We start from the raw sequence: 23600 nt of genomic DNA on the forward strand, positions 1-23600 counted from the left end.
ACCTGTTGCTCCCCACTGGTATAAAGAGGTGTGGCCTCTTTAATTCTCAGCTTAAGTTGTTTTTGTTTTGACTATTTTCCCCCAGGCCTTGGGGTCTGAGTTCTGAAGGGAGGGTAGGCACTAGAGCTGCCCCCCCTCCTTCCTCTTAGGAAAGATATACCCCCAGGGAGTTATCTTCTGCACTTGAATTACTCCTTTGTCTCTCTGACTCTGTTAACTCCACCCATGTCTGGGTCAGAGTGCTGCAAACTGACAATGGCTGGGGCTCTCTGCACTGAGCCACTCAGGTTGAGAGAGAGAAAAAGGGAAAAAAAAAAGGGAAAGAAGGCCACTTTTCAGAGCCAGTCCATGGCCTCCCAGTTCCACCTGTCAGCCAGAGATAGAACCTGGTCTCCTGGGCTACCTCTCCCAGGACACAGTTTTCAGCTGTCTCTAAAAGCCTATGTATCCTTTTTTTTTAATTTAATTTAATTTGTTTTCCATCAGCCCCACCTCCTCTCCACTGGGAGCGACCTCACGGTACTTTGCCGCTTGTTAGGGGTTTGTCTATGTGTGTAGCTTGTATTCAGCAGCCCACATTTGTTAATTAAAACCCCAGCTGGAGCCAGGCTGAGTTATATTTGCTTGCTCCTGGAATGCTGCTTTCTCCCACAGCGAGGTCTTGCAGTTCAGCCTGCCATGTGGGGAAGGAGCTCCTGGCACGGTTCCGTGGTTTTTCCTTACAGATTTTATGCTGTGATCACAGCCATTCCACCTATTCCAGGTTGGTGTACGCTGTGTGGACAGTCACGGTTTCCCCCAGCAGTTGTTTCAGATTATTTACTAGTTGTTCCTGGTTGTTCATTCATTGCTCCAGGGGACTAACTAAATTCCACACCTCTCTATGCCACCACCTTGCCTCCTATCGTGTATAAAGTTTTAAGGGAAAACTTCTACATCATTCTGTTTAATCAAATACTCAACGCATTTTAGTTACTGCTGAGGAGCAGTTGACACACCTCTAAAATATGTCAGTTGTGAAACTAATATCACAGTTAAGGTTTGGCACAGTAGCATTCTAGCATCTAGCCATCTCCTGTAGTTTTTTCATCGAGGGTCATTTGCCAATTTTTTTTCCACTTCTCCCTCTTGCTCTTTTTCACAGGTCTCACAGCTCTCCTTTGTCCAGAGCTCCCATTTAAGAAATTCCTTTCTTCATAACTATCAAACTGAGACTGACATCTTCATAGATTTTTGTCTGGTCCCATGTGACAGAGGAACCCCAGATGCCACCGGCCTTTCTTCAGAGAAGGTATTGTCCTGTTGATGCCTTAATTGGGACATTTTCATGGCCTTAGAACTGTAAATTTGTGAACTAATAAACCCCCATTGTAAAAGCCAATCCATTTCTGGTATATTGCATTTTGGCAGCTTTGGCCGACCAAAACACCATTAATGAACCACTATAGATTCATTGTTATTAACTGAAATCTATAGTTAGCCTTAAAGCTCTTTTCCTCCCTGTGTCCTTTGCCTTTGATGTTAAATTACAGACCTGTCGGGAACGCCAGACCACACAAGAACGCAGGTGAAAAGGAGCTAAGATAATTTGAAAGAGGAGACGATCACCAGTGTGGAGTTCCTGACAGCCTCCCTTTGCATCAATTTTACTTTTTGTAATGCTGTTTATGATGCTCTCCTCCTCGTCCCGAATTTCCTCTTTGGATTTTTGTGTCTGCCTTTTTCTTTCGCCTGCTGCTTGGCTACTTCCATAGCTTGGATACGGTGTTCGTGAACTGCGGCCAGGCAGCTCTGATCGCCTTCTCCTAGCTGTTCCATCCGCTAAAAACTCCTCAGTTTTTAAAAACTCCACCCGCAGGAAGTCCTCCTCGGCGCTCCGCGGCGTCCGCGCAGGATCCTTGTCGCGGGGCCCGGGCTGGTAGAGGTCGGGGTGGTAGCGCGGGGCCAGCGGAAGGGAGGCCCGCAGGATCCCCGCCTGTCCCGCCGAGCGCCCGCGACGCGCACTCCGCAGCAGTCACGCGGGCCGCAGTAGCGCCGCTCCAGCAGGAAACGCGCGCCGCTGCACCAGGACGCCCCGGGGCCCCTCCACCAGGGCCCCCGCGCCGCTGCACCAGTGCGCCCCGGGGCCCCTCCACCAGGACCCCCCCCGCGCGGCTGCACCAGGACGCCCCGGGGCCCCTCCACCAGGACACCCCCGCGCCGCTGCACCAGTGCGCCCCGGGGCACCTCCGCCAGGACCCCCCCCGCGCCGCTGCACCAGGACGCCCCGGGGCCCCTCCACCAGGACCCCCCCCGCGCCGCTGCACCAGTGCGCCCCGGGGCACCTCCGCCAGGACCCCCCGCGCCGCTGCACCAGGACGCCCCGGGGCCCCTCCACCAGGACACCCCCGCGCCGCTGCACCAGGACGCCCCAGGGCCCCTCCTCCAGGACCCCCCGCGCCGCTCCAGTGCGCCCCGGGGCCCCTCCTCCAGGACACCCCCGCGCCGCTGCACCAGTGCGCCCCGGGGCCCCTCCACCAGGACCCCCCCGCGCCGCTGCACCAGGACGCCCCAGGGCCCCTCCACCAGGACCCCCCGCGCCGCTCCAGTGCGCCCCAGGGCCCCTCCACCAGGGCGGCCGCGCCGCTGCACCAGCGCCCTGGCGCGTAGACCCGCAGCCCTGTCCCGGCGCAGAACTAGTCGCGCTCCGCCTCGGCCGCGACTCCGCCACCCCTGCGGCTCTCTGCACTCGTTTTTACACACTTTCATTGTGCCTGTGCAATACAATGCGAATTCACACACACACAACGAGCACGCACGCACCCATGGCTGCTTGTGCCCAGGAATTGCCGAATAAAGCCCAGATATACACAGTAAAAGCCTTTTCCAAACGTTTCACATCTTTAACTGGTTCACTTGTGATCAGCCAGGACTTAGACAACACAAGAATTCTTTACTGTTACTATGGTGGTTTCCAATGGCCCAGACCTTTCTTTGATTCGGGAGTCACAGACCGTGGAGGACTTAGGAAGGGGGTGGGGGTAGCGGGGGTCGGGGCACTGCACCATGTTGCATTCCCACCAGCAATGAATGAGAGTTCCCGCTGCTCCACAATCTCACCAGCCTTTGGTGTTGTCAAATTTGGGGGTTTTAGTCATTCTAACAGGTGTATAGTGGTGTCTTACTGTTATATTGATTTGCAATTCCCTAATGACATAAGATGAGCATCTTTTCATATGCTTTTTTGACATCTGTATGTCTTCTTTGGTGTCAGGGATTAATTTTATTCTCTTATACTGAATGCATTTTTGTAAGCTGCCTCAAATCTTAGTTGAAAGGAATGTAACATCTAGGGTAAGTACAGGAACTTTGGTATTTGTTTTAGTTTCATAGACTGCTCAAGCAAATACCATGAAATGGGTTGGGATACACAATGGGAATTTATTCGCTCATGGTTTCAGGCTGGGAAAAATACAAATCAAGGCGTCATGAAGGTGATGCCTTCTTCCCAAAGACTGGGGTGCTCTGGGGCTGGTTGCTGGTGATCCTCGGTCCTTAGCTAGTCACCTGGCAAGGCAGATGGTGATGTCTTCTTGTCTCTCCCTCCTCTGCCGGGTTCCATTGACATTCTACTTCTGGCTGCTCCCTCTGTGGCTTTCTCTATGTCTGAATTTCATTTTACTTATAAAGGACTCCAGTAATAGGATGAAGAACCATCCTGATTGAGTTGGGCCACACCTTAACTGAAGTCACCTCATCAAAAAGTCATCCTTACAGTGGGTTCCACATCCACAGGAATGGATTAAGTTTAAGAACATGTTTTTCTGAGTGTATACAGCTTCAAATCACTACAGTATCAGACAATTCTGACTGATTCCCAGAGTACCCATTTACTAGTGTTTTAAAAAGATTATAAGAGATAATGCTTATTAGAGGTATAAATAGGTGAAATATAATAGAGTAAATGTATGCTATTTCAAAAAACTTCTATGGATAAACATCTTAAATTTCTCTAGTTGGCCAACTCTAGTAGCTTTTAAGTCAAGAACTGTTTTCTTATAGCTGAGTGAATTCTCTCTTGCTTCAGTTTAAGTCCATATATCTTCTTCAGAATTTCAGAGGGCTGACAAACAATTTGTCATTATCTCTGACTTGAAGCTAACAAATAGATATATAAAATGAGAATAAAATGGTTTCACAACTCCTAGTACTGTTAGTATGGCAAATTAAATGTCCTAAAATATGATCTTGGGAGAGATAAAAAGCCAAATTAAAAAAGAAAAGTCTAAGTGTGATTGTGAAGACCTTGTGGATCACACCCCCTTTATCTAGTGTATGGATGAGTAGAAAAATAGGGATAAAAACTAAAGGACAAATGGGGTGGGACAGGGGGGATGATTTGGGTGTTCTTTTTTTCACTTTTATTTTTTTATTCTTGTTCTGGTTCTTTCTGATGTAAGGAAAATGTTCAGAGATAGATTGTGGTGATGAACGCATAACTATGTTATCATACTGTGGACAGTGGATTGTATACCATGGATGACTGTATGGTGTGTGAATGTATTTCAATAAAACTGAATTTAATTAAAAAAATGGAAAAAAAAAAAAAAAAAGGAAAGTCTAACTTGATTACTGGGTTGGCACAAAAAGTAAGACTATCAGCAAGTGAGAGCAGGACTCCCAGGCCTAACACACACCAAGGCCAGCATTCACACTCGGAGTTTCTGACCAACCCAGGTGTCTTACTTTGCCAGGGCTCCTGGAACAAATACCACACCATGGGTTGGCTCAAGCCACAGGAATTTATTGGCTCACGGTTTCAGAGGCTGGAAGTCCAAAATCAAGATGCCAGCAAGGCCATGCTTTCTCCAGAGTCGGAGGCGTTCTGGTGACGGCAGTCTTCTACCACACGGCAACGTCCTTGGTCTCCTCCTGTGGCTTTCTCTGGCTTCTGGTGTCTATGTCTTCTGGCTTCTTTCGGTATCTGGCCTGTATTGGCTGGTTGTGTCTGAATTTCCTCTTTGTAAGGTCTCCAGGAATACAGATTAAAACCCACCCTGATTCAGTTCACTACATCTGAACTAGAAGTAACACCTCCAAACGGTCCTATTCACAATGTGTTCACACCCAGAGGAACGTGGATCAAGAATAAGAACTTGTCTTTTGTTGGGGGGTATCAGTCAGGGTTCTCCAGGGAAACACAACTGACAGGAGATACACAACTATGGGGTTAGGTAAGTCCAAATTCCATAGTGCAGGTCTCAAGCTGGGAACTCCGGTGAAGGTTTTTGGTGAACTCCCCAGGACAAGCTGGCTGGCTGAAGTAGAGCTGGAAATTCTTCTTCCTGAATGCTGAAACTATCAGTTCTCCCTTTAAGCCTCCACTGATTGGATAAGAGTTCTCTCACTGTGGAAGGCAAGCTCCTTAGTTGATTGTATATGTCATCAGTCACACATGCAGTCAACTTACTGATTATTTAAATCCATGAAAGATTCTCACAGTAACATTCAGGCTGATGTTTACTTGACCAAACAACCAGACACCATCACCTGGCCAAATTAACACAAGAATTTAACCATCACAGAGTACAAGACTCAATCTAGCACACCAGGAGACTAGACTTTTAGCTTCTGCTTAATGCTGCAGAGACTAAAGGGGGAAGTAGATAAAGCCTAGAGCTCATAGAGGAGGACAGTTCTCTCTCTCTCTCCCCCTCTCTCTCTCCGTCTCTCTCTCTCTCTCTCTCTCTCTCTCTCTCTCTCTCTCTCTCTCTCATACACACACACACACACACACACACACACACTGAATTTGTAACCTCAGTCCAAAATTTATGAGGGTTTGTGGTCCAAATTCCTATAACATGTGTGGTCTGGAAAATCTTAGAAGGAAATTTTTATTTAAAATGGTTCTGTGTTTATGGAAGTCCTGGGAAACTAGCAGAAACAAAATCCAGGCCTCAAAGAATATCCACAAAACATTGTGAGTGTAATTAACAGCACTGAAATATGTATCTAAGTATGATTAAAATGGGGAATGTTAGATTGTATATATGGTAACAGGATAAAAGTTTTTTAAAGAAATCCTTGGAACTGTACCATGCAATGAACCCTAAGTTAAACCAAGGACTTTAAGTAATAGTACAATTATAAAAATATACTGTCATCAATTGTAACAAATGCTCCACAGCAATGAAAGGTGGTGTTGATAGGGTGATGTATGGGAATCCTGTATTTATGCATGATTGTTTTGTAAACCCACAACTTCTCTAATTAAAAAAAAAAATCCACAAGTAAAGTTTTAAAAATTAAGCAGTTCAGAACCAAAAATCACAAAATAAATAAGGAAATAAAATAAGTGAAAGCCAGCAGAAATAACAGAAAGCAGAATCAGAAACTGGAATCACATTTTGTAATTATCAGGCAGAGAATATAAAATGGCTATACTTCATATACTTAAAGAAAATGAAAGGAAGCTTGAAAACACAAGAAGCAACAAGAAACAAGAGAGATTAATCAAGCAATTTTGCGACAGGACCAAAAAGAACTTCTGGAAATGAAAAAAATCTAATAACTGAAATGTAAAACCCAATATAGAAATAAACAGTTAATTAGATACACCCAAAGAGAAAATTAGTGAACTGGAAGATACAATCAACGAAATTACCCAGAGCTAAAGAAAGAGATGGGAAACATGGAAAAAGATATTATATGAAAACAGAATGAGATGGTCTAGGAGAGGCTCTAAGAGCTCCAAGAGAAGCTACTAGAGATAATGAAGGAAAAGCAATGCTCAAACACATAATGGCTAATAACTTTCTAGAGTTGTTAAAAGGTACTAATCCTAAGATTCGGGAAGTCCAAAAAATCATCCTAAATATGTAAATAAAAATAACTCTAAACTGAGACATATCCTAGAGAAAGATTATTATAACTGAAAGAGAGCTCCCCTACAAAAGAACTGCAATTAGATTGATGGCTAATAGCTGGTAGGAACAATGCAAGCCAGAAGAAAGTAAAATAATAATGTCAATGTGTTTTGTGTTTTGAAAAAAATAAAAATAAAATCTAAAAATGTAAATTTTTAAAAGACTAAAAATTGTCAAACTGAATTAAACAAAAACAAAAACAGCTAAATGCTATTTATAATAGACAAACATAAAACAAAAGAACACCAAAATACAGAAAGTCAAAGGATGGAAAAAGATATACTAACAGAATATTAACCAAAAGAACGCCACTGTCACAAAATTATTATTAGTCAAAATTGACGTTAAGGAAAAAAACATTATTAGCAATGAGGAGAGTCACTACCTAATAATAAAAGGTTCAGTTAACTAAGAAGATATAATAGCTCTAAATCTGTATGCATCTAATTACACAGCTTCAAAATATTTAAATAAGAAATTGATAGAACTCACAACTGATAGAAACTAACAACTCTATCAGCATAATAAAATATTCTAACATTTTTGATCATTAATGATCAATCAAATTGACAAAAATGTTAATGAAGGTACAGATAATTGCAGCATAATTAACAACTTTGATCAATGAATATACTTAGAACACTGTAAACAATTGGAAGATACACATTCTTTCAATCACACAAGGAACATTTACAAAAACTGACTACAGAGTAGACCACAAAGCTAGCGTCAATAAATTTCAAAGGATCACTATTTCACAGAACACATTTTCTGACCACACATATTAAGGTTAGAAATCAGAAACAAAGACATAACTAGAAAAATAAACTTTTAAACAGGACATGTGTCAAAAAGGAAATCATATTATGAATTATAAATGTTTTAGAACTGAGCAATAATTAAACTACTATATATCAAAATATACGGCATGAGCTAAAGTGATATTCAGAGGGAAATGTTTAGCCTTAAATATTTAAATTAGAAAAGATGAAAGACTAAAAACCAGTGAGGTAAACATCCAACTGAACATTCAAGTAAGAAAAAGAATGAAAAAATAAAGACAGTATAAATTAAATGTACAGAAAAAAAAATAACATGATATATATATCAGAAAGAATCAAGAAGCCAAAAGTAAAAAGAAAGATCCATGAGAAAGAAGACATAAAGGAAAAAATTTAGAATAAAGAGACATAACTACACATACTAAACTGGGAATAAAAATATATTATTAAGAATTTTATGGCTAGATTTTTAAACTTAGATGAAATGCTATTTTATGGAAATCATCTTTAAAAATAGAAGACCAAAATGGTCCTTCATTAAAGAAATTCCATTCATTAAAGACATTGAATCAGCAATTTTTCCCACACAAAAAAATACCCGGCCCAGAGGGTTTTTTTTTTTTTATTTTAAATTCAGTTTTATTGAGATATATTCACATACCATACAATCATCCACAGCATACAATCAACTGTTCACAGTACCATCATATAGTTGTACATTCATCACCCAAATAAATTTTTGAACGTTTTCCATATTCCAGTAAGAATAAAAATAAAAGTAAAAAAGAACACCCAAAGCATTCCATCCCCCCATCCCACCCTATTTTTCATTTAGTTTTTGTCCCCATTTTTCTACTCATCCATCCATACACTGGATAAAGGGAGTGTGAGCAGAAGGTTTTCACAATCACACAGTCATCCTGTGTAAGATATATAGTTATACAATCATCTTCAAGAATCAAGGTGACCAGGTTGCAGTTCAACATTTTCAGGTATTTCCTTCTAGCTATTCCAATACACAAAAACTAAAAAGGGATATCTATATAGTGCATAAGAATGCCCTCCAGAGTGACCTCTCAACTCCATTTGAAATCTCTCAGCCACTGAAACTTCATTTTGTTTCATTTTGCATCCCCCTTTTGGTGAAGAAGATGTTCTCAATCCCACGATGCTGGGTCTGGGCTCATCCCCGGGAGTCATGTCCCGCATTTCCAGGGAGATTTCCACCCCTGGGAGTCAGGTCCCATGTACGGGGGAGGGCAGTGAGTTCACCTGCTGAGTGGGCTTAGAGAGAGAGAGAGAGGCCACATCTGAGCAATGAAAGAGGTACTCAGGGGGAGACAATTAGGCACAATTGTAAGTAGGCTTAGCCTCTCTTTTGCAGTAACAAGCTTCATAGGGGCGAGCCCAAAGATCAAGGGCTCGGCCTACAAAATTCTTAGTCCTCAATGTTTGTGAGAATATCAGTAATAAACAGGTTGGGAAGTCCAAAATTTCCACATTTTTCCCCAGCTCCTCAGGGAGGCCCTGCAAATATATTTTTATTCTCTGCCCAAATGACTTTGGGATGTATCGGGACTTCACACTAACCTATACAAACCTACCAGATCTCACTTCCTATTCAAAGTTCCATGTAGTTATGGTGTTTGAATAAACTGAACATACAAGTTAAATTAATTAGTGTGCTGCAGAAAATATAGATCCTGCACCAAACAAACATCTCTTCTCTTGGTCTCACACAGAAGTTGAAGTTTCAAAACACAATCAATAATGTCCTTTACCCTTTGGCCTGATTTGCCTTAGTCCTAACCAGATCCACTTCATTCGTATCTCTAATTGAAGTCTGTACTCTTCTTCAGTTTTTTTAACAGTTGCTGTATGAGGTAATACTGACATTCATAGCTGCCAAGCTCTAGCTCTGAGTTTCAGGTGTCACACAAATACCCAAAGTTCCAGAGACCAAACAGGTTATACACAGAGCTCAGCATCTCAGAATTTGGAGATAACTATTACAATTCAGGAATAGATGTGCCTGCTGGAAGAGCTTACTACCTAGGTACCATTACAGTAAGCATTCCCCTGATAAGCTGTGCTCTAAGATTCAATTCTCAGCCCAGAGGGTTTAACAGGTAAACTCTACCAATTTTTCTAGGAAAAGATCATATCAATTGTTCTAATTTGCTAATGCTCCCAGAATGCAAAACACCAGAAATGGATCGGCTTTTATAAAAGGGGTATATTTGGTTACAAAGTTACAGTCTTAAGGCCATAAACTGTCCAAAGTAAGTCATCAACAATCAGGTACCTTCACTGGAGGATGGCCAATGGTGTCTGGAAAACCTCTGTTAGCTGGGAAGGCATGTGGCTGGCGTCTGCTCCAGAGTTCTGGTTTCAAAATGGGTTTCTCCCAAGGACGTTCCTCTCTAGGCTGCAGTTCCTCAAAAATGTCACTCTCAGTTGCTCTTGGGGCATTTTTCCTCTCTTAGCTTCTCTGGAGCAAAAGTCTGCTTTCAATGGCTGTCTTCAAACTGTCTCTTATCCTTAGCTCCTCTTCTCAACTCCTGTGTGTTCTTTGAAGTGTCCCTCTTGGCTGTGGCTCCTCTTCAAAATGTCACTCTCAGCCGCGCTGAGTCCCTTCTGTTTGTCAGCTCATTTATATGGCTCCAGCGATTTAATTTAGACCCACCCTGAATGGGTGGGGTAACACCTCCATGGAAATTATCCAATTAGAGTCATCACCCACAGTTGGGTGGGGCACATCTCCATGGTAACACTCAAAGAATTACGATCTAATTAACCTGATAGGTCTGCCCACACAAGATTACATCAAAGATAATGGTGTTTGAGGGGACATAGTACATTCAAACTGGCACACCGATCTCACACAAACTTTTCCATAGTAGATTAGTTAGGGACTAACAAGGAGACAGAAATCACATAGCAATTTAAACAACGAATGCTTACATAATTATTAACCATGATAGGGACATAACTGTAAAGGGGTACAGAGAACACTAAAGAATTCCCTAGGGCTGAGGACAATACCCAAGGAAAGAATAAACTTCAAAAGGGGGGGGACCTGCTCTCAAGTCTAGGTTTCAGACCTTGCTGGAGAAAGTGTGGTTGCAGCCCACTGGATAGTGGAGAACTTCTCTGGGTTGCCACAGATCAGATCTTATCCTTACCCTTCTGGGATGCAGGTAGGCCAAGGCCGGCAAACTAATGCCCCTTGGGAATTGAAGTATTGGGAGGCCCCTTACTGGCCAGGTAGCAGAAGGCCTGAGTAGTGGTGTCTGCATCAGGGGGTGCCAAAAGGAGGTTATCCAACTGGGGCTTGGCTTGCAAGCTCACTGAGAGACTTTATGCTCTGGTTGAGTGACATAAACAGAGCACCACTGGCTAACCCAACACACACCATTGTGTTCACATGGGAGAAGGAAGAAGTAAAAAGCACAAGTACATAGTACAGTGGCTTGGAGCTAAGTACCCCAGAAAAACATGTTCTTAAACTTTATCTATTCCAGTGAGTGTGAACCCATTGCAAGTAGGACCTTTTGATGACGTTACTTCAGGTAAGGTGTGGCCCAACTGATGGATGGATCTTAATCCTATTACTGGAGTCCTTTATAAGCAGAATGAAATTCAGACACACAGAGGGAATCCAGCAGGAAAAATCTGGAAATCAGCAGAACCCAGAGAAGACAGGAGAGGCTGTCATGTGCATTGCCATTTGACGGAAAAGCCAAGGACCAAGTATCACTGGCAACCATCCCCAGAATGCCACAGTCTTCTGGAATAAAGAATTGCTTGGATGACACCTTGATTTTGGACTTTTCCTAGCCTCAAAACTGTAAACCAATAACTTCCCATTGTCTGAGCCAACCCACTGCAGGCTATTTGCTTTAGCAGCCAGAAAACAAAGACAGGCATCCTTGTCTTAGTTTTCATCAAAAGGTCCTATTTATAATGGGCTTATGCCCACAGGAATGGATGAAGTTTAAGAACACATTTTCTTGGGGTACATAGCTCCAAGTCCCACAATACCTATAATCACTTTTGTTCCACATGCTCTGAAATTTCTCATCAATGCACTAAGTCAAGAAAAGAAAAAAGAAAGATACTGCAAAGGAAGAAACAACACTGTCCTTATTTGATTCAAATAATAGTTTATATAGATACCACATAAAAATCAACAGATAAATTATAATTAGAGTTTTCCTAAATATAACAAAGGGCACATATAAAAAACCCATAGCTAACATCATACCTAATGGTGAAAGACTGAAAGCTTTCCCTCTAAGATCAGTAACAAGATAAGGATTCCCACTGTGCTAGTTTGGATGTATTAAGTCCTGCCAAAAGCCATGTTCTTTAATGCAATCTTGTGGGGGCAGACATATTAGTGTTGATTAGGTTGGAATCTTTGAGTGTTTCCATGGAGATGTGATTCAAGCAACTGTGGATGAAACATTTCATTAAATTATTTCCATGGAGATATGGACTCCACCCTTTTGGGGTGGGTCTTGATTTAATCACTGGAGTCCAATAAAAGAGCTCACAAACAGAAGGACCTCAGAGCAGCTGAAAGAGACATTTTGGAGACGGCCATTGAAAGCAGACTTTTGCTAATGTTTTGAAGATGCTAAACCAGAGTTTGCTCTGGAGAAGCTAAGAAAGGACAAAACACCCCAAGAGAAACATTTTGAAGAATGCACAGGGGCTGAGAGAGGAGCTGGAATACTGCCTGGGGTCAGCAGACACCAGCCACATGCCTTCCCAACTAACAGAGGTTTTCCAGGAGCCATTGGCTTTCCTTCAGAGAAGGTACACTTGTGTTGATGCCTTAATTTGGACATTTTCATGGCCCTCAGACTGTAAATTTGTAACCAAATAAACCCCCTTTATAAAAGCCAATCCATTTCTGTTATTTTGCATAATGGCAGCATTAGCAAACTGCAACACCCACAGTTACCCTGTTATTCAGCATTGTACTAGAAATTCTAGCCAGAGCAATTAGGCAAGAAGAAGAGATAAAAGACATCCAAATTAGAATGGAAGAAATAAAACTTTCCTATTTGAAGATGACATAACCCTATATACAGAAAATCCTGAAAAATCCACAACAAAACTACTGGAACTAAAAAAATGAATTCACTAAAGTGGTGGGGTTCAGGATCAATACCCCAAAATCAGTAGTGTTCCTATACACTAGTAATGAACAATCTGAAGAAGAATTTCTTTTTAATTCCATTTAGAATACCAACTAAAAGAATTAAATATCAAGGAATAAATCTAACTGAGGATGTAAAGGACTTGTACACAGAAAATGACAAAACATTGCTAAAAGAAATCAAAGAAGGCCTAAATAAGTGGAAAGACATTCCATGTTCATGGATTGGAAGACTAAATATCATTAAAATATCAATTCTACCCAAAGCAATTTACAGATTCAATGCAATCCCAATCAAAATTTCAAAGCTTTCTTTGCAGAAATGGAAAAGACAATCAAATTTATGTGGAAGGGTACGGGGCCCCAAATAGCCAAAGCCATCCTAAACAAGAAGAATAAAGTTGGAGGACTCACACTTCCCAATTTTAAAACTTATTACAAAATGGTAATCAAAGTAGCATGGTACTGGCACAAGGACAGACATATAGACCAATGGAATTGAATTGAGAGTTCAGAAATCAATCCTCACATCTATGGCCAACTGACTTTTCACAAGGGGGCAAAGACCAGCCAATTAGGGAAGACTAGTCTCTTCAACAAATGGTGCTGAGAAAACTGGATCTCCGTTTGCAAAAGAATGATGGTGGACTCCTACCTCACACCATATACAAAAACCAACTAAAAATGGATTAAAGTCCTAAATACAAGAACCAGAACTTTAAAACTCCTAGAGGAAAACATAGGGAAGCATTTTCAGGACCTTGGGTAAAGCAATGGTTTCTGAGAATTTACACACAAAGTACAAGCAAGAAAAGAAAATATAAATAAATAGGACCTCATCAAAATTAAAAATTTTCGTGACTCAAAGGACTTAATCATGAAATTAAAATGACAGCCTACACAAGGGGAGAAAATATCTGGAAACCACATATTTGATAAAGGTTTAACATCCAGAGTATATATAGAAATCCTATAACTCCACAGAATGACAAACAACCCAATTTAAAAATAGGCAAAAGATTTGAATAGACATTTCTCTAAAGAAGATATACAAATGGTCAATGTACACATAAAAAGATGCTTAACATCACTAGCAGTTTCTGTTTGCTAAAGCTGCTCAAATGCAATATACCAGAAATGGGTTGGCTTTTACAATGGGGATTTAGTAGTTTTCAAATTTACAGTTCTAAGGTCATGAAAATGTCCCAATTAAGGCATAAGCAGAATGATACCTTTTCTGAAGAAAGGCTACTGGCATCTGGGGTTCCTCTGTCAGATAGCAAGGCACACAGCTGGCATCTGCTGGTCCTTTGCTCCTGGGTTCATTGCTTTTAGCTCCTGGTTCCAGTGACCTCCTCTCTGACCTTCTGTGTGTCCTCTCTTAGCAACTCCAGGGCTTTTCTCTCTGAAAGCTCTCTCTGGCTGTTACTCTCTCTCAGCTTTCTCCAGGGGCTTTTTCTCTGTCAGCTCTCTCGTCTTTTTCTGCCTTTTATCCTCTCATAAAGGACTCCAGTAAAAGGATTAAGACCCACCTAGAATAGGGTGGATCACATCTCAATTAAAATAACCTAACAAAAAGGTCCCACCCACAATAGGCCTGTACCCACAAGAATGGATTAAAAGAACATGGCATTTTCTGGGGTACTTAACAGCTTCAAACCAATACACTAGCCAGTAGGGAAATGTGAATCAAAACCACAATGAGATACCATTTCACATCTACCAGAATGGTTACTAATTAAAAAATGGAAAATAACAAGTGTTGGTGAGAATGTGGAGAAATAGGAACACTCATTCATCATTGGTGGGAATGTAAAATGCAGCCACAGTGGAAGACAGTTTGGCAGTTTTTCAGAAAGTTAAGTATAGAATTATCACATGACCCAGCAACCCCACTTCTATATACCCAAAAGAATTGAAAGCAGGGACTTGAACAGATGTTTGCACACCAATGTTCATAGAGGCATTATTCATAATTGCCAAAGATGGAAGCAACCCAAGTGTCCATCAACTGATGAATGGATAAATAAAATGTGGTATAGAATATTATTCAGCCATGAAAAGGAATGAAGTCATAATACATGTGACAACATGGATGAACCTTGAAGACATCACATTGAGTCAAATAAGCCAGACACAAAGGGACAAATATTGTCTGAAATAACATAATTAGAATAAGCAAATTCATAGAGACAGAAACTAGAATACAGGTTATCAGGGGCCAAAGTGGGGGTAGAGAATGGGGAGTTAATTCCTAATTGGCACAGAGTTTCTCTTTGTGGTGATGGAAATGTTTTCATAGCAGATGGCGTTGATGGTAGCACAACATTCTGAGTGTGGTTGGAACTACCGAATTGTGTGTTTGAATGTGGTTTTAGGAAAAATTTTTAGATTGTATATATATATATATATATATATATATATATATATATATTACAAGAATAAAATTTAAAACATAGGACAACACAAACAGTCGCCCCTAAGGTAAACAATGGACTGTAGTTAATAGTATGATTACAATAATAATGCTTCATCAACTGTAACAAAGGCACCACACTAATGCAAAGTGTTAATAAGAGGGAAAACTGAGTATGTGAGAGGGGTATATGGGAACTCTATTTTCTGCATGTTTTTTCTGTAAACCTACAACCTCTCTAATAATCTAGTCTGTTTTTTTTTTTATGTCTCAGGGAAGTGGCCACTCTCAGATTAGGTTGGTGGAAATGTAAATTGGTGCGTTAGAGGTCCATTTGCCGAACTCCAAATCAATTTTCACCCAGCACATATTCTAGGAATTTATCCTACTTATATATATAGTGCTTTGATACAAAGATGTGCCTGGATAAAGATGTTTCCTGCAGCACTGTTTGCAATGACCAAAGACTGAATACAACCTGAGTGCTGCCCTTTAGGGGCCTGGTTCAATAAAATATGATAGATACAATGCAAAATTGTGCAGCCATTAACAGAATGAGTATGTAGAGAGAGTAAAGCACAAGTAAGTACACTCTCTTTTTTTAATGTGATATTCAATTGCAAATATAATAGGAAATTGCTGGAAAGGCAAACAAGAAATTGACAACACTGCTTGTCTCAGAGCAGGACTGGCTACAAAATTTGTGGCACCCAGTGCAAAATTTCTAAAAATTCCAAATTGGGAACAGCAGGGCATTAAACAAAATGATCTCAAAATTTCAACAATCTGATAACTCACAGGAGAAAAAGTGATTTTATGGTGAAATAAGGCATCGAGTATATAAATTGCTATGTAGTTACAAAATGTCCAGAACAGTTGTTGAAACTATTTAGATACATTTATCATTTATCTATAAGACTTTATTTCTGCAAATGGTCCTTGATAGAAGTGAAAACTTAGCATGAATAGGTGTGATGCCTGTGTGTGTATACCACGTGGTTAATGAGAATTTCCTTCTAACTAAATGCTTATCTGTTTGAACAAATTCTTAATTCTTCAAAATAAAATAAAGAACCTAGAATAATCTGAGAACTTCTGACAGATCATCTTATTGTTACCACCATATTCAAAACCTTAAATCTGGATTATTTACGATGAATCCACTGTCCAGGCATTAGACAGCAGTAATGGATCATGACCTGAAAACTGTGAACAATTTGCTTTAAACAATTTCTGATAAACACGTGAGCAGAACTTTCAATGAAACCAAATACTCACCCCACAGTAGTGCTCTTCATTGAAGATCTGGGGGGGCAAAGGAATCCCATTTTGAGGTTTTTTCTCTCCAGGTACATTCTCTCTCATCCACTTTCTGTTATCTTCATCTCCAGCTATATCCAATTCCTTAAAGTCAATTTTATTAGCTTCCAAAAATCCCACTACTTCTTGCTGTTTCTTCCTAATCTGGTCAAGAGAAGACAAAAATAATCATTATTCTGTTTTTGAAAAATATCTTGCTTCAGTTACATAAATTAATCTTTTCTCCAGATATACCATACAACACAAATAATTTTGCTGAGTAATTTAAAAGTTAAACAATAAAAGCATACCTCTTCATTATACAGGGTCAACAGAATGATGGTTCAAATTCTGAAATTTTAATCTCATCAATGTTTAAATCATGGTATAATCAGCCTACTAAGAATAAAGATGCTCTCATCATTACAGCTTTTATTTGAAGTCTTCAAAGTACTTTTAATTCTCTGCTAAGCTTTAATAATTAACAAGTAAATAAGGATTGATACGGAGGAGATATGATCGAGAGAAGGGGAAGAAGAAAAGAGAAAAAAGGCAATTTACTATGAAACTCAGGTACCAAGTATGTTTATTCTAAAATAGACTTCAAAGTTATGAAAATAGGAGCATGTGTCACACTGAACTCAAAGTAACTTTAAAAATAAATATAGGAAATCGGAAAGTCCACATGGAGATTATTGAGGGAAAAAAGGGCAGAGGAAAGACTGGAAATGCTGGTGGATATTTCTCCCAGCACATAAAAGACTAACAAGGAAAATAAGCCTTTTCTTTCTCAGATTCCCACTTTCCTCCTCACACCCCACTCCTCTCCTAAACTGAGAGGGGGCGCCCGCCATTTCTTATTCATGTAGCTTTCTTTACATCTTAGAACTCCTTCCCTCGAAACAATTTTACACAATTTTCTCTCTTCAGTCCAAGAATTTACTCCAGGGAAATGCATCAAGCCCCTTTTATAAATACCAGTAAACCAGTTACAGCACACTCTGGAGATCCCATTTTAAGAACCCCAGGAAGAGACTTCCAGAAAGAGCAATCAATTGAATAATCAATAAACAGCTATTTCTTGACCCTCTCCACAGCACAAGATAATACACAGATTCATAGACTGATGTGGGTGAAAAAAGGTAAAGAACTAAAAATGTACAATCCAGATAGAGAACATGCTAAGGATGATAAAGGAGAGGCAAAATTATGGTTATGTTTTTTAAACTAAGATTAAAATTTTACATAAGTATTTTCTTTGACATGAAAAAAACTATCTTGATTTTTTAAGTCTTCTGGGGAGAATATTGTCTCATAATTCAGAGAAACCATTAAAAATGTTTTATGAGGGTACAAGGGCCCCTCGTCATTTTCATGTAACTTGTTTGTCACAGAAGGTCTAGGCTGAGAGGATTCCCAAAACTGTTGTAAAAGGCACATGCCCTTCCAAACCTAACGTCTACATTCAAAACCTCTAGGAATTAAAACCCAATTCCTTTCTTATAAATCTATATATTAAAAATAATAATAAATGAAATCCTATTTTAATATAAGGAAATGTAAGATACACCCAGATGCTTAAGCTCTGGAATGAAATCACCATCACCCCCAAAAATTATGGCTTCATGCATTTGATATATGGCCATCATACATTTGATGTTTTTAATTGTTTACATTCGTGCCATCCACATAAAAACATTGGGACTAAAAGCATTTGGTGAATAGATTCAAGGTTTGCTACAACCCCACACTTGCAAACAGGAAGGCTTGGGAATGAATGTCACACCAAAAGGTGAAAGGCTCTGTGTGACACTCCTGGAGTCATGTGGCCGGAAGCCCACAAGGGAGCCCCGAGTTTTTCCTCTGCCCACAGGCACCTCCGAGCCTCACTCAGCCTCAGGGCAGAAGCTCCTCATGATGAAACCACACTCCAAACTACTCCAACTATTACAAAATCCCCTCAAGACCTGATGACAGGTTGTTGGACTAGATTATTTTACTTAATTGAGTTCTCTCTAAATCCTTCCCAGCCTGTCCATTACCACTCGTGACGTTATGAACTTTTTATTCCTTTAGGTCTTTTCAGAGATAACTTTATGTCTCAGAGAGGGGAGATTCCTTGAGCTTGGGCAGGTTTCCTTTTAAGTATTCAGAAGGTGTGGGAACCCCGGGTCCCAAGTGTCCTGAAAACTGCACACAGCAGTTTGCTTGACCTAGGACAGTTAAAGTTTGACCTATTCTCCTTGTAACATCAGGTGCTAAATGTAATCTATACCAGCAACTACCTCCTCCCTGAGACTCCCTGAGATACTGCTATCTATAAGATAATCTATAATCCTCCCCTCCTCCCTGTTGACTACAATCAATCCCTCCCTACGTTGCACAACCCCACTTCCTGCTTTATGTTCTCATACCCATTGGAATGTCGAGCCCTTAAAACCAGCCTACTCAGCCCCCCTCCCCCAAAAAGTGTGGACTATTTCCACCTTGTGCTCTGAACTCACTGCCATTCAGAGCAGCTCCTGAATCCATTTAGAGAAGTTCCTGATTTCAGGGCAACGTGACTCGACTTCCCCACCCTGTAGGTAAGCCCCATAATAAAAGCTCACGTCTTAGAACTTGTCCGCTGCTTTCTTCAGTCCTTTGGCTACAAAAGCCCTCTGAGGCCATAACAACTACCCTGTGTGTCCTCTCTTCTGTCCGCCTCAGCAGACTCCAAGCGCCCGCGCAGGTTTGCTGTGGCGGCTCACAGGGCAGGTGAGGCCACTGCCCCAGGCTCTCTGGGACATTAGGGGCTCTCGTCACACTTCCCTCACCCCCCGACACACACACACACACACACACACACACACACGCACACACACACACAGAAGGAAAACTAAATTTTTTCCCGCTCTGTACTCCCAAACACCAGTTAAAACTAGGCCAAAAGAGCAGGCTGTTTGGAGCCCTGGAGCTGTGGCTGGAGCATCGAGGGGGTCGTCAGGGGGGCGCGGAGCAAACTTGGCTGGCACAGTCGCCCTTGCCCGCACCCCCACGCCCTGACGCTGGTTAGGGTGGGCCCCTCTGGCCCCTACCGCCCTCTCCCTCTCCCCGGCTTCAAGGAGCCTTCCTGGGCCCTGGCTTGTCCGTGTGGCCTCCAGAGCGGACCCCCGGGGCCACAGCACCCGCTCCGGGAGGGCTCCTCCCCTCCGCGGCCTCAGAGGGCGGGGCGCACGACCCCTCTCGACCCCCCTCTTGGGGTCACCTCCTCCCCCCCTTTCGGCCCCCTCCGGGGGGCTGTGGCCCTGCTGGCTCAGGGGCTGTCCTGGGCCGCGTCCCTGCAGGATCTGGGGTCACCGGGCGTCCCCCCGTCGTCTGGAGCCCTTGGGACCTCCGCAGAGGCTCCCGGAGCTCCATGTTCACATCCCCACTATATTTGCTTATGAGTTTTGCTCCCTGCCCTGAAACCACCCGGACGCTGTGTGTCGCCCCAAGGTGCTGGAGTGGCCCTTTACTGTCTTCCACAGGGAGGGGGCTTCCGGGCGGAGGTCGGCCCGCTGCGGAAAAGGCACCTGGGGTGTGAGGCCAGACCCCGCGTCCCTGCCCTAGCTGGGAAGGCTGCTCTCTGCGCAAGGGCCCGGACCCTGCAGACTGGATATAACACCGCCTCCCTCAGGGGCTCTGGTGAGGATTTACCCTGGAACCTACCCTGTCAAACACTCAGCACACCGTTCTCTCATTTGATCTCAGATGGCCATGCCAGGGAAGTGCTCCCGTCACCATTTTAAAACAACAAAACGGAGGCTCCGAGGAATTGATTCGTTTTCTGTGGTTGACACCCAGGGCAGTGTAATTCAAGAGCCAAGTTTTTCCCTCTGTGTTGACACCCTCCATCAAGACAGGAGAAAGGATTAGAAAGCCGGGAGCCAGCCTGAGGGGCTCCCCCCAGCCGGCTGTGGCAGTGGCACCTCAGGAAGAGTGGAGGGTCATACAAGACCTACTTACTTTCCTGCTCCCCAGCGTCTCTTAATCGAACCCCTCAGGGAAGTGGGAAACCATGGACAGCTCTTCAGAGCCAACTGTCAAAACACGGATATGATCCAGAGCTGCGTATTTTTAATTCCTCATAATGAGATTGCAGTTTGCTTTTTCCTTTTCCATTTAGTTCATTCATCCAACAGAAGTCATGAGGCCCTCCTTGACCAGGTATCAGGCAAGAAGCCACTTGTAAAGCCTACAGATAAGTAGTATAGCCGACCACCACATGCCCAGCACAAGCACTAGAAGTTTCTCTGGGTTCTCCTTTTGGGTGAAATGCCCCTACCCATGAAAAATCATTAGCTCTGACTCCTCAGGGGTAATCGGTTCTCTTTAGGATAAGGCAGAAATTCTTCCATTTATATGGTTTTGGACAATTCCTCTGAAACATAATCATCATACACTAAGATATACTCATTAACTAATAATATAATAACCAATAATTATAACTATAATAATATTAATCTTCACTAATAATTAGGACAACTATAATATCAACTAATTAACAATAATTAACATTAGCTAATAGTTATAATAACAAATAATTATAAAATTTACTGAGTGTCTATTAAGTACCCAACACCATGCTGGGCACCCCACATGTGTGGTTTCACAAGTCCTCCTGCAATGCTCTGAGATGAATTTCTACTCTTAACCTCATTTTGCAGAAAAGCAAACTGAGGCTTAGCAAAGTGAAATAACTTTCCCTAGATTTTACAGTTACAAGTGGCACTGAAATATTACATTGAGGAACCAGAATGAACTTGGCTTTTCCAAGATCCTGGAATGAACAATGTCCCTCCAGATCCCCCAAGCTAACTGTACCATTCTCCCAAATTCGGGGTGTTTCAATGCAGCTGGATTAACTTCAAAAAATGTAAAATATCAAAATCTACTGAAAAATCCTGACATGTATTTGTTGTCTTCTGAGGAATCCATAGGGCAACTCAGACCAGGTCTGCAGAATAAATAGAAGACCAGCAGGTAAGTGCTAAAGGTTAGCCCGAATGTCAGCAGCATATAGAAGCCATTTTTTCTCAAAATAAATAAATAAATAAAATTACATATGTGTGTGTGTGTGTGTGTGTGTGTGTATACACATATATATGTTTTTTCTATCTCAAGAATCCAAAAACATGCTCACTGAAGATCGACAAAACCTTTCTGAGGCCATCAAGAGCCACAAAAGATTTGCCGCATTTTACATTTGGAGTTTTTACCCATTTTGTCTGTTAACTTGTTCCAGCGAACCCTAAAGCAACTGCTCATTAGTTATGCTCAGAAGAGACTACTAAGCTATTTTCTCCTGGTTTCTTCTCACCCTCTCTGGAAACCTCGTGAATGTTCAGGGCTCTGGGGCTGGCTGGCATTTGGTCACCGCTCTCTTGGACCCGCCAGCGGCTTGCTTGTCATGTCATCACTGGCTGAGTGACAACTGAAATCTGACCCGCAACCCTACATGGTCCAGGAACTAGATATAAAAGGAAACAGCCCCCTTGCTGGTCTCCCTGTCTGGACGTTAGTAAACCTCCTAACTTCTGTTAAAATGCCAGTCTAGAATGTCAGTCCCAAATAGACTTCACAAGTTCAAAGCCTAAATTCAAAGCCTGAATCATTTCCAAGGATAAGTGAGTCACTCTGTTATCCCTGTTTCTTAAGACAGGCCCCTATTGCCCAGGCAAAGGCTGGAATTGCAGAAGCAAGTGGATAATTCAGAGCCTGGTCTCCAGGAAATCAGGTAAAGTGGGTGTTGTGGAGGTGGATTTTAGTACCTATTTTTGGTCTGTTTGAATTCCTAGAGTGTTTAAAACTGTGGCTTAGAGATGTTTGTTCTTTGTTTCTGTGACATCATTTTCCTCAAATAATAGTATTACGCATGCTAAATTTACTCGTTCAGTAGATTACATTGCATATCCAAATTATACCCAGGAATCGTTTTTGTAGTCTGGTTCATCTTACGCTGCTCCCAATATTGTTATATAAATTGTCGTTTATTTGCAACTTTAGTCTAACTCTTGCAGAAGGAATGGCAGAAACAATCCAAAAAAAGATAAATTTTAAGTCTCTGATTCTATAATATAAGGGACACAAATGGCATGTTAAAAATTCTAGTATCAAGCACGCCCCCTTCCTCGAGTCCCCTTTCACACCCGCCTGTCCCAGATCGCACATTTCACACTCTTCAATGCCATTAAAACACACGCCACACGCGAAGGGCACGCGCGCCCGCGGCAGAGCCACGGTTACTTACACGCTCTCCGAAAGGAACTCCAAAGCCACCGCTGGTCCCCACCCGCTCCTCCCGCCTCCAACCCTGAGTTGTTCAGAAAACAGGACAGAAAGAAAGCCTCCAAATTCCATCACCTACCGCTATGGACCCAGAAGATGTGGCCACAAAAACTTTGATAACCATTTTGCTAGTCAGAGAGAGGGCTCACTTAGACACCGCGCGACAGTGACACGGGGGCGCAGGGCCAGGTACGGGCTGGGGGCGGCCCAGAGCGCGATTGGAGAAGTGCAGCCTCTCCAAGGAGCTGCAGAGGCATCTCGGGCTCCGCCTTCATTGGCCCCGGAATATTTGGGGATCTGTCAGGACAATACTTGATTGGTTGATAAAAGCAGCCGCTGGACTTTGCCTAATCACTTAAACTACTCGACAGTCCCTAAAAGGCGAGGCTGCGCTGCGCACCAATCAGAGGCGGTGGAGGGATGCCGCGGGGGAGGGCGGTGGGGCGCGGGCCGCCCAGCAGCAGGGAGGCTCCGGAGGCGCTCTCGGGCGCTGGAAAGGACCAGAACAAATGGGAAGGGTGAGAATAGCCAAGGAGGCTGTTAAATAAAGATCAGCTTCGTTACTTTAAAAATTTCTGGCAGATTAAAAAAAAAAAAAAATCAGGAAACTGTCATGCCACAGAAATTCCTTTCTTAGTGGCCCGTTTCCACGGTTGTCAGGCTTCTCCCTTTTCAACCTGTTTCTCCTAAAGGACTGAAAGTGACTAGTCGCCGAC

General features: G+C 42.2%; 1 protein-coding gene across 1 annotated transcript in view; it reads right to left on the minus strand.

Annotated features, from left to right (window-relative positions):
- Window positions 1-23095, minus strand: part of SH3BGR (SH3 domain binding glutamate rich protein) — a 108019-nt gene extending 84924 nt beyond the window's left edge. Inside the window, exons 1-2 of the mRNA XM_037831526.1 lie at window positions 22964-23095; window positions 16555-16740 (exon numbers count right to left, since the gene is read on the minus strand). Of these exons, the coding sequence (XP_037687454.1) occupies window positions 16555-16740; window positions 22964-23008 (231 nt within the window). The 5' untranslated portion in view covers window positions 23009-23095. The remainder of the gene's footprint in view (window positions 1-16554; window positions 16741-22963) is intronic.
- Window positions 23096-23600: the final 505 nt, after the last annotated feature.

Source organism: Choloepus didactylus, chromosome 1 (genome assembly GCF_015220235.1).
Source record: "Choloepus didactylus isolate mChoDid1 chromosome 1, mChoDid1.pri, whole genome shotgun sequence".
Classification (NCBI taxonomy): domain Eukaryota; kingdom Metazoa; phylum Chordata; class Mammalia; order Pilosa; family Megalonychidae; genus Choloepus; species Choloepus didactylus.